The following is a 12,540-nucleotide window of genomic DNA, read 5'->3' on the forward strand; positions in this document are numbered from 1 at the left end:
AAGGTTGGAGAAACATTTGATGCAACTTCCTTAAAGCTACAACAATAACCATATGGTTAACGTTAGGGGACGATTATGGTTACAGTTTTTAAAAATCGTACCAACTCAAAGTTCACTATTGGGTTAATGAGGAAAAGGCCAACTTACATACACTACATCATCTGAACTGCGCCACTGCTACCGGTCATAACTGCTACGGCCACTAGGTGGCATCTGTCACTCAAATATAACTACATTGTTTTTTGGTGACTGCCATTACAACCTGTTGTGTTGTTTTCTTGAGAGGACAGTCGCAGATGTAAACATTGTAGGTTCCTTTTTTTTTTTTTTTCAAATCAGCTTTCATAAGAAAGGACATTCATTTGACACGCTTGTTAAGACAGATTTAGGGCCATTTGGAGCTTAGTAGGACCAGTTTCTGATCTAGAATTAAGATAACTGCCCTTGTCCTGTGGAGTTCATACAATCTTGACTATGCCTTCCCATCTACTAAACCCGTTTACTACTACTAATTGCTTCTTTATCCAAATGTTACACCTCTGGAACCTGATTTGAACTCCATAGCTCTTTATAACCCCATCAAATGCCTCTTTTAACCCTTCAGTACCTGTTGATCAACTCGCATAAACTTTGGATCACCCCCCTCATACTCATTGATCAAACCCCTTACCCATTTTTATCCAACTACAAACCCCCAAGTTTCCCTTTTAAACCCCATCTTCACTTTCACCTTTTTGATTGGCTTCCATCACGCATGAAAACAATAACTCCAGCTAAATGGGGAGGAAATAATGATCATGTTAGGAAACAAAACAGTAAGAACTTGTGGATTTTTGGCCTCTAGTGTTTATTCTGACATGATATGAGTGCAGATTTCACAATAAAACAGTTCTTTTTACAGTATTTGTCTTTTTTGCCTGGTCCCTCTTTTTTTTGAACCAGTAGAGGGGTATTCAACCCCCGAGCTGTTGGCTTTTGGTTCATTCTCAGTGAAAGTCTGCATGTAATCTTACTGCTTCTACATTTTGTAACATTGCTGTACATTTGGTCTCAATGCTGCAAAATTTGCTGGGATTTACCAGCGTTATCTGATTCTCTCAGGATGGATTTTATTGTATTACTTTTTGTTTTGTTTTTTGAAGTCCAGTGGACGGACTACTTCATTCTTACCTTCATACTACCAGGGTATCTAAAATGTTCCACACAAACATACCCATCGTCTTTTAAGGTTTAAGAAAAAGGAAAATTCATTGTCTAACATTTTGTTCAAGTCCACATACAGGTGACTTCTTCAGTGCTCTTCTGATTAGTTGAATTTAATCAGAGCACTTCTTTGTTTTTAATTTATTATTTCTTCACATTCAGGTCACTGACCACATCCCTGTCTACAGTAGCCTACTTAAGTGCTATTAAAATATAGCTTGAATACAAAGAGTTTTCATCTTTTGGCAGATGTTTCCAAAAATAATAAGAGCAGTCAAAACCAGAAGTTTTGTTTCACGATCTATGTGAGAAGTTATTTTCAGTGGAGGTTCTGATTGAATTAAAGGAATAGTAATATTTAAGACAGCACTAGAGCTAGATTAGCAGTTTCCCTCTGCTCCCTGTCTTTGTGCAAAGCTAAACTTAAAACGTTTTGGTGCTCATAAAGCCCAATAAATTTAGCAGCATTTCAATAGATTTGACACAATAAGGCCACAGAGAGTCAGAGAAGCTACATAGCACCTGTCTCATATACAATTCACCCTATAAATTCCTCGACAAAAGTGGCATGGTCTACAAACATGGTCTGGTTTGTTCCCTGACAGTTAGCAAGCCAGCTAGCTGGAAGAGCTATTGTGACAGAATAGCATTAGGATGTTCCTGACTGCCTATATGTCAGCAGTCACAGTTCATAAATTGGTCCTATGAGTAGACACTACACCATCAAGCTTATAGCTAATACCACCAATTTAGCAAAGACACACAGGCACTTCACTGCTATTTACTGGTCAGTTGATTTTCCTAATTGTTTTACTGTAGCTTTAGAATGGAGTCTTAGGTTAAAGCTCTGATTTTATGACCTCCTCGGGTTAATAGAGCTCCAGAGAAGGTTGAGCTTAGAAACTGCTTCTATTATACAAGAATATTACAATACTGCTGACCATACAATAACACAAGCAATATAATGATTCTCAAAAAAATAAATGTTTGCTATTCAAGCAATATTTTCTACAATACAAAGCTGAAAGAAAAAAATGCTGTGAGGCATTTTTTCCCAAATGAAATCTTTCTGAAGCATGCCATTTCATCCCTGTGTCTCCTGCTTTCCCTGTCACTCTCTTAAAAGGCAGAAAGGTCATAAAAAAGTAAAGAGAAAAGGTCGTATTTTGACCACTGTGTCCTCGTGTTACAGTGCAGAGGTTAAGGTCAGCCGTTGAAGGTTTTTCTCAGAAGCCCTTCATGGCAATGGACGCCCCTCCGGAGCTGTCATGGCGTTTGATTTGATAGATCATCAGGAGGGAGACCAGCAGGCCCAGCAACTAGACAGACAGGTACAAAGATATGGGGTCAGTTAAAAAGACAGACAGGTAGACAACCTGAATTCAGACCAGAAGTGTGAAACAATTATGTGAACTTGTTTTCTGAGACATAATTTTTTCCCAAAACTGGTACGCAGGATTAAAGTTCTCCCTGGGCCTAGAACTGAGACCTGAACCCAGTCTGTCTCTACTCTATCGATCACTGACTGAACGTTAAGCTCCAGAAATAACTTGTCCTACTTTGCAACTCTATACAACCAGAATTGTCAGTCAGTCAATGGACAAAACCAATTTCCAGTAGGATGCAGAGCAGCTCCAAGTCCTGTTGTAATTCAATATTTTTCCCTCCTAAAGCTTTATACAATGAAACGTACTGCAGTGACAGCGAATCCAAAGAAGAAACCCATGGCAATCTTGAAGAAGATGTCAACAAATAGGAAGATGGTTTCACCACAGGTCTGCAGAGGAGGAGAGGGAAAAAGGGTCATTATCTTGAAGGATCACTGATAGGATGATTGATTGGTGTTTAGATTGGTTGTTTGGTTGCTTACCTGACCATAGACTTTATCTGGGCCTGACGCTCCCTACAAGACAGCAAGAATAAAATGTCACCATAATACACAAAGCAAAACAGACCAATGTATATGTATCTTCTGTCAAATACCAGACAATAAAAGTACTGCAGAAACCAAACACATTCAGACTAAAGGCATCCAGATGCTTGAAAAAACGTGCTTGTCAGATTGTTAGGCAGCATCTGAAACTTCATCAATATTGAATCAGATCTAATAAAAATGATGACTCTGTTCCAAATCAAAGAACAACTTTGAGTTTCTGTTTACATTACAGGTGCAGTTTGTAGAATTTAGTGGTATCTAGTTGGCAGAAATGGAATATATATATTCACAAGTATATTTTACTTGTATTTTCATTACCTTTTATAATGAGCTCTTTATATCTACATAGGGAGCGGATCCTCATTCACGTAGCCTGCCATATTGTACCACCATGTTTCTACAGTAGTCCAAACAAACCAAACACTGTGAGAGGAGAGGGCCTTTCACAATTTTTCGTGTTTCTTGGCCATCATAGCTTGGAAGGGGAGTGTGGCGGGAGGAGTATTCAGTTGGGTGCACTCTGCATCCTCACCACTAGATGCCACTAAAACTCCAACACTGGTTCTTTGAATACCAGAGAAATAGCCACCACGCTTATTTAGTTAGGTTTTAAGCAACTTTTCTTTTCTTGAACATCATTCAAATTAAGGTTTTTAAAACTTTTAGTAAATTTAGCACATTACCTAAATGTGCCTTGAGTTATCTTGTGAACAGCGCTGAAAGGATCTTTTTTTTCCAAGTGTTTTCAACCATTTTTACTAGCATGTAGTGTTGTTCTTCTTTGCCTTTGCTGCTACTGCCACCAACTGTGAATCAGTGAAATAGTTTGAAACTAGAGGCAGGAAATGTGTGTGCATCATTGTATGTGTGCATGATGCAAACAAAACAGGGACCGACTCATAAAAGTATTGCTCCATAGCACAACAAGTGGTCAACATGTGGAGGGACCAACTCGGCAGTTAGTAGATATTAGTAGTCTATATTCCCTGCTTATAAACATAAATAATACAGTTGTATGCACAAGGTCCAAAATTTTTGGTATACTGAATGACAAAAAAGTGGTGAGTTCTCCCAAGAGATTAGGCTCACTGGATTTCTATGTCTGTTAGTCTGATATTCCATTTTCATTTTACAAATTGTTAAGGAGAATGTTTGAGAGGAGAAAAACCAACCTGAGGTTTGGAGTTACATCCTCCTCCAAAATAACCTGAAGAACTGCAGGCACAGGACTCAGGGATTTCATTACCCCAGTCTGCAGCGCTCGCCACTCCACAGCACTGGGCCTGCAACAAGAGACATGACAGAGTGACTTTCAGCAGCTGGAAACAAATGTTAAATTTAACGTATTTCAGTACCTGGAATGTAATCACAAATGCATAACTTTCAAGTAAAAAAAAAAGTCTACCACATGCAAAGTTTTTCTGCATTCTAAAGAGAGACACCCTCTTTTAACATCATCTGTAAAGCATTTATCCAAGAAGAACCTATGAGAAACATGTTTAGCTTAGCTAGACTAAATTCATATGGGTAAATAGTTGACGGAGGGCATTACACTTTGCTGGAGCCCATCAAGCAGTGCTCTGAATCCGTCATCTTTCATTAAAGGCTCTGCATATTCAGCAGTGGCGGAGGTAAAGTTGGTTTTAATCTAGAGAGAGAGAGAACAACATTAGCATCAAGATAATTAAAAAATGAGAGGAAACATCAGCACTTAGACAGAAAGAGAAAACCCTTAAATCCAGATAAACAGAGACAGAAAACAATGTCAGAATCATGGTAAATAGACGAGAGCAAAGAGTGCAGGTTAGCATTAAGACCGATAAAGAAGAATAGTTTCCAGGAAGACATACTGTAAAAACTGATGTATAAGACAGTCTATTTTGACGAGGTCTCATGCTGGGAAAACACTTTTCTATTAAAGACTGTTATATATAAATGCATCACATTCCTTAAATAGCAAATGATGACCACACACACCTCTACACTCATCAGACTGGTTGGTTATAGCTCCATATTCTTCCTCTTTATGAATGACAGGTTGGGTTAGCAGCTCATCAGCCAACTTTCTTTCAGCAAAAGTTACGCATGTTTTATTCTTGAAACGTATTGCTTGGCAAATGCGCTGTTATAATAGCAATCCTGGCCTTTAAAGGGAAATGGGAGATGTCTCTGATTGGTTTACCGCATGTTACACCCAAAACATACCCATGATTAATTAAGAGACTTAAGTACAACCCCTTTGAATCATGCACCTGGCGCATCAACCATTTTTACGGCTGGATTTGGATGCACCCTAAATGCACTTGTGCCACACGCTTCACACCATGTGCTATAGATCATTAATACAGGGCCCATAGAGAACAAGATTAGCATCAAGATACAGCTAAGGACATTAGAACATTAGCACCAAAGTAGACAGATTCTGTGACCAAAATTAGACTGTCAATAAACCATAACAACCTAGCATGTTCATTTAATAGACAGCATTAGCTTTGGCTTGTTTGTTTGAAAAATGGCACCGTGGACTCATTTCAGTACAAATTACAATAATTACATTCTAAACACAGCTGGCGTAGTGTTTTTACATCAAAAAATGGAGGAACATTTTGTGATATTACAACTTTAATTGCAAACTACTTTATATTGCAGTATCCTTAAATGTAGTTTTCAAATCTGGTTGCATACAGAGTGATTTTGGACACTACCAAAGAGAGACCAACATCAGCATCAAGATACAAAGAGAGAGATTAAGCATTGGTCACATCAAGATGGAGCAAACAAGACTAAAACAGAAAAAAATTATTGTGTAATACACAGAGACAGAAAAGCAAATTAGCTTTAAGATTAAATTAAATTGGAGCGAGTCAACGAAAAGCGTCAAAATACAACAGCAATGAGAGAGAGAGAGCGAGAACAGTAATAGCATCAAGATCAGTGTAAAAAAGCAGATTGAGAGAGAACATTAGTAACATGCTAGAGGTCTTGTTACTTTACGTTTCCATTAATCGTTAGAGAGAGAGCAATGGCATCAAGAAAGTCAGAAAAAGAATATAACAGGAGAGTTTTGGCAATTTAGCATTAACATGGAGAACTTTAACATTAAAATATACATCGATGCAGAGAACAAAAGTATCAAGATACAGAACAAATAAGCAGTGAGTGATAGATTACCTTGTTTCTCATGACAACGATAATGATGCCAAAGATCAGCATGATGACCAGTCCAACAGCCATGAAACCTGCAAACTGTACATGGAACAACATGAATAAGTTCAGTGCTTTGATTGGGTTAGGGTTAGTCCAAAAACTACCTATTTAACAAGAAAATAGACAATGTTACACGTACAATTTTGAGGACGAGGTCTTTCTCAGCACAGCCGGCGTAGATTCCCAGGCAGGAGATGGCAAGGACTCCGATGGCAAACACCCAAACCCAACCGATTCCCGGGGCCCCAACTGACGACATCTGCTCCACCACGACAGGACAACAACACAACACACACACACTGAATTACTACAGAGCTTTATCTTTAACAGTGAGGTGTCTTTTCTGCCTTGGTTTTTGTTCTGTGACATTTTATGACATCCTGGGAAATCCTGTGACACTCAAACAGATGTTTTACTTAGGTTCAAGATTAAAACTAGTCATGGTCCTTTGAACACAAAACGGTCGCCCCCTGGTGGCCTTTTGATAGAATGCAGTTTTAATTTACTTCCGCGTTGGCCTCATTTCAGAGGACCGGAGCTCCCTGCCTGGTTAAAACTAGTCATGGATGATGGGCCAGAGGCTGTTTTTCCAGACTGACCATTTGTTTAGAAGGTGGAGTTCTTTTTTTAGGAACTATATATAGTGTTGTAAGAATTGGAGTGGAGAGAGAGACTCAATTGGGACCAGGACTCTCTCCAGATCGGATGTATGACACTGTTCTCTTTTGTAATAAAACCTTTAAAATATACAAGTGAGACGTGTCAGCGGTGGTTTCCTTCTTCATCGACACATCAAGAATCTACCTATTAAAATACACTTCAACAGTACAATAAATAATAAGGCAGGAAGTATTCTATATTTCTCTTATTGTCAACAAATACCATTATGCAAACAAAAAATGTGTGACTCTACGTGTCTCAATTACTTGACTTCCTGATCCTGTAGATCTTGTAGAACTGGATGCATGTTGAAAATGCCATTTAACTGATGGCTTTAGATCTTTTCTGGGCTGTGCTGTTATCAGCTGCTCCATCAGTAAACCTTAACTTTTAATTAAATGAGAAGCTAAATCTTTAATCCTTTGCTCAATGAAAAGAATTTGACTATCATATCATTTCCATTCAATCTTCCAGGTGACATGTAGACAACGGACCAATTAAGGGCCAATAAACACTGTAAGGTGTGCCACTATTTCTTTCTTGGTACAAAGCTTGGTAAAATTGTACATTTACAATCTTGAGTGAAATATTTTCTATCTAATTATATATTTGATCTGATTGCCATTAATGCTAGCAGGTTATATTACACCGCTGTTTCACTTCTAGACTGGAGAAGTTCGACACAATTTGTACATTTTTTCTCAAAGCTTGTGCCATAATGAATGCAGCATTAGCGCCATGTAGCATCATATGTTGTTTTAATGGAACAATGCATTAAACATGTTTTTGTAATTTCTAATTGTTAAGTTTCTTTTCATGGTGTCAGTAACACATTGCTGTAGTTTGCCTGTATAATGATTTTCTTTTTATTACTAATAACTAAATGATAGAATTTTATACACTTTTCTCATTAAAACATCTTGTTGCATCACAAATGGGGCTTCCCTCAGACACTGAATAATAGGCACAAATGCTATTTTCATCTGTCAGAGAAGTTTGACTGATGACTATCAGCCGAATATACCAACCAAATATCGCTGCCTTCACTGTCAATTTGATTACTTGGTGGATTAGATGATATCAGGTTTTGTCTCACCATGAATCTAAGCTGCTGCATTGCAACATAAGATGACACTAGCATTTTCAAATGTCTTTTTCGGACAACAACATTGTTTTATCCAATACATTTTAAAGGACCACACGTATTGGTTATCAAGTGTCAACAGCGTTAACAACCTTAAATCTCATTTCCTGGAAAGTGGATTCCGGTCAGCAGGAAATCTATTTAAACGTGGGGATGTCTAGGAAAATGCCTCACAGAAATGGAAAGTAAATCTGATTTGTTTAAAAGTGGATAGAATGGTGTGTTCCATAAAGAGTGATGTTTTTTTTTTTGTTGCTGTCCTACAGTATGTCATGCCGCTCTCTGTAGATCTGATAGCATTGTCAGAGCCATCCTGTTTTCCTCTCGAAGAGAAAGCCTACTATGAAAATGGAAACCTCCCCCGAGCTTCATCTGTTCTGCATTACGAGAGAAAAACAACATTTGTGCAGCTCCCTGCCTCCTTGTAAACACTCTGAATTCTTCACCTCGACTTGTTTTACATATTTCTATGTATTTTCAGATGTGTACTGTTTACAGAATTATACAGGTGATGTCCTGACTAACTAAATTAGCTTTGACTTTCACAAACCAGCTGCTTTTGTTTTAATCAAAACCATCACAGCAAGAGTTCCCAGAACCTTCTTACGACTTGCTGCAGGCAGTTGTACAATCCTTTGTAATGTTTCAGAAACTAATTATTTAAAAGTGCAATACATCATTAATTTATTGAAGAAGTGAATCCTACAGAACAAGTTTTTCCCAAAACTGACATGTGATGATTCGAACGTTTTGTTCACATCTGACTCATGATGAATCACATTACAGTAATGTGCTGCACATCCTGCAATGGGAAGTTGTAAATGCATATTTGGCAGCAACCGTTTACCCAATCGAGAACATGAACAATGAGATGATTCATCAAGCAGATCACTTCTCACATTCATCTTCATCATCTCATACACTGTGGGATAAACAGCTTTCATCTCTGCTGTAGATTATGTTGACAGTGTTTGTAGTCTGGTCAATGCTATCATGAAAAGCCGCAGAAGTACTATGATGTTGTTATTCTAAAATGTTTTGATAATTTTAAGATAACATTCCTGAGATTTCATTCCTCAGATGATTTGTTTGGAGGTAGAACTGGAAATGAGCACACATGAAAAGTCTGTATCATTTCTCAAGAAAACTGTTTGTGCATACAACAAGCATGGTGGGTCAAAGGTGGTCTGTTAGTGGGGTTGTAAATGTGTTGTAATGTTGTAATATTGACAGTTTGGGTGATTAATCTGGGTGTTTCTAAACTGTCTGATAGTCTGACTTCTTGTATTTCTTCCATTTGACATTTCTGTAGTGATGTCAGATCTAATAACTTGAGGGCAACGTTATTGGCAGTGTCACCCATCTGAGAGAGTAAGCACGAAAGAAAGCCTAAAAGTGAAACTTGATGATGTTATTGTTTACCTGACTGGCAACGGCAGATGACTTCACTGCTCCGAAGATCAGCACACATCCGATGATCTAAGGACACATGACCAGATTTATTCTTTACTTATCATATGGTGATGTAACAGACACTTGAAACAATGAAGAACACACAAATATCTGAAATTGACAAAAGATATATTACTACATAGGATAACAAAAAACTCAAAGAAGAATTTGACAGACTTTAAATCTGTAAACCCTACAATGTCACCATCTTTACAAATCCCAATGACTTTAAGTGGTTTATGATTTTAAATACTAGTGGATAATCTGAAGTTCCCAAACATAGCAAATGCATCAGGTCAACATTTGGGGGAAAAATCTATAAAATGGTGCACATAACGTTTACAATATTTATATTTGTATATCATAGTTTTGTCCTTTCATATCCCTCCCCCCACATTGACGTAGATGAATGAAATTTGGTACACATGTGTATCATATAAAGACACACAAAAAAGTCTCTTGGACCCATACCCTAACTCCAACAGGAAGTTGGCCATTTTGATTCAGATGTTCAGTTTTGGCGCCGTTTGTCGGTATTTCCACACCACATACTTTAGGGCCCGGTCATCGCTGCTTGCAGCTTTAATTATTCATTGTTGTTGTTGTTATTAAGAGTTGTCACATGATACTAAGAGCTTTCAGTGGATGGAAAATTGGAAAACCCTAACCCTTTTCACAGTAAACTCAGATTGGCATTACATTGGCACCATTGCAAAAAAGGATGTTTCTATTTGGCCTCCTGACACAGTGTCTGTAGTTCCTGCAAAGAGACGCTAGATGGAGACAGAGCTCTAAAAACTGAACACATGAGACTTTCTCCATCACACCTGATAATACTGAGTAAAGCTTGATGAAAACGCCCAGATAAATGTCCCATGCTTTTTTTTTTACAAATATTTCGACACCATATGTTTTTGTGCTTTGTATTAAACATATTAATTAATCTAATTATCTAAATGAATTGGTAAAAACAGGCAGGAAGTGAAAGGAAGTCAAAATTGAACAATATGTGGTTATGTGGAAAAGGAAAAAAAAGACTAGAAAACAAAAAATATTTTTTTTTAATTTTACCACATAAAAAACACTTAGTTTGTATTTTATAATTTAGCCACATTTATCCGTTTATCATGACTTTGAACTTGATCATTTTGTTCATTATTGGTAGTGTTTTTAAGGTTTTATTATGAGAGTGGTCTGCAGTTTTTTTCCATATAAAAAAATGTTTCCCAAATTGAAAACAGACCCATCAGACCCCTCCTCTTTTCCTCTTTCTTGTATTTAATCAGCTCTTGGAGCTGAAAACATGTTTATGCCACAGAAAGGAATGAAAGAAAAGGGGGGTTGGTCGAAATATGATCTCTGTTGCAGGCGTTTGTACCGCTCGTTTTTTTTTTTTTCTGTTACGGGAAATTACAGTTTACTCTGTACTCTGTACAATTCAAACAAAATCTATACCTGCTAATTTGTGATGCATTAAAAACGTTTTTGGATGTTTTATCATTTCACTTGTACAAGGTGTTTCATCTTGTCTTTAGTCTAATTTTTTTCTATAACTTCTGTTTTTTTTAAGCATGCCAACCTTTTTTTCATCTCCACTTTTGTTAAGAAGAGCATAAAAATCAAGAAAAACTATTTTTAAGTATTATTTTTTTACTACATGTTTTATAAAACACTTTTGTAAAACATATGTTATAAAAAAGATTTAGATTAGATTTATAGAAAAATGAGACAAAAGCCAAATATATTACATAACATTACCTTTTTTCCCTGTTTCTTTCTATTTTGCGCCACACAGATTCTACAGTAATACAATTTACAACAAAACAAACACTAACACAAAACAAAAGAAAAAATAACCCAGAAAAAAAAGGAAAGCTAAAATAACCCAGAAAAAATAAGAAAAGCTTTTGTACTTACTGCAAACAACACGTTGAAAAAGATAAAAAGACATTTGAGGCATCCATTAATTTTCCCCATTTTCAGATTTTGGTAATTGGCTCTCAGAGACGAAGTGAAGCTGTGTGCAGATAACACAGTGTGTGTGATGCGTGCAGCAGTCTGTCCTGTGATAAACTTTTTGCAGAATGGATGTGAGTGAAGGTGAACACAGAGCTACGACACACAGAAGTGATGTGCAGCCAATCCCTGAAGCCTGAATGAGACCACACTATGCATGCAGTTGTGGATTTCCCTTCTTTTTGATTCAAAAGGGTTTTTTTCTACTTTTTGAGCCTGTACAAAGTTGGACGACTTATTTATTTCCTTTATTTGAAAAGGAAATGTTGTAAAAATATTGCTTAATTTATTTTACAACATTTACATAAAGCAATAAGATAGGACTATAAAGGCATGACTATTTAAAGTGGGTTATCTTGGTGTTTGAATGCCTGTTGTGAAAGTAGATATTTCTAAATTCCAAACTTTATCCTACAAATCATTCCAAAGCCCAGGATGTGTAGCACTGACATGTAGTCTGGCCAAGTTTAAAACAAACACTGGGGCCACGGAAGATTATCTGTCTTGATGATCGAACAGAGTTAAAAAAAGAACAAAGTACTTGGTAAATGGTAAATGGAGACAGGAAGCTTATCAGTGGTTTTAGAAGATCAGGCTGCTCATACTTTATATTTTCCGTATAGTGAAGAGTTCCCACAAACAGATCAAAAACCAACAATGTGTTCGTCCGTCTCTCAACACTTTCTCACTTCTTTACGGTGTTTGTTGCCCTCAGCTCTAGGCTTATTGGTTCCTACTGAGGATCAATAGCTCACAAATATATAATCTCATTTAGAAACACTCACTGTAATTTCTTGCAAAAAAACCGGAGGAAATCCTGCATTTGTTGGGGACTATTTTGAGCAGTGGATGTATCAACATTTAGTGCTGTAGTAAATGTTTCTGGCAGCTGGACGATGTGTGTGGGATTGAAATAAAAACA

The 12,540-nt window shown here is 37.1% G+C and overlaps 1 protein-coding gene across 1 annotated transcript; it reads right to left on the reverse strand.

Moving 5' to 3' along the window:
• Nucleotides 1-805: 805 nt before the first annotated feature.
• Nucleotides 806-11,664, reverse strand: LOC134004684 (CD63 antigen-like). Its single transcript, XM_062444046.1, has 9 exons — nt 11,520-11,664; nt 9,573-9,629; nt 6,486-6,605; nt 6,311-6,385; nt 4,692-4,787; nt 4,312-4,422; nt 3,074-3,106; nt 2,897-2,980; nt 806-2,522 (listed from the first exon to the last, which is right to left on the reverse strand). The coding sequence occupies exons 1-9, from the start codon at nt 11,577-11,579 to the stop codon at nt 2,430-2,432; spliced, it is 729 nt and encodes a 242-aa protein (XP_062300030.1). The 5' UTR covers nt 11,580-11,664; the 3' UTR covers nt 806-2,429.
• Nucleotides 11,665-12,540: the final 876 nt, after the last annotated feature.

Source organism: Scomber scombrus, chromosome 22 (genome assembly GCF_963691925.1).
Source record: "Scomber scombrus chromosome 22, fScoSco1.1, whole genome shotgun sequence".
NCBI lineage: Eukaryota > Metazoa > Chordata > Actinopteri > Scombriformes > Scombridae > Scomber > Scomber scombrus.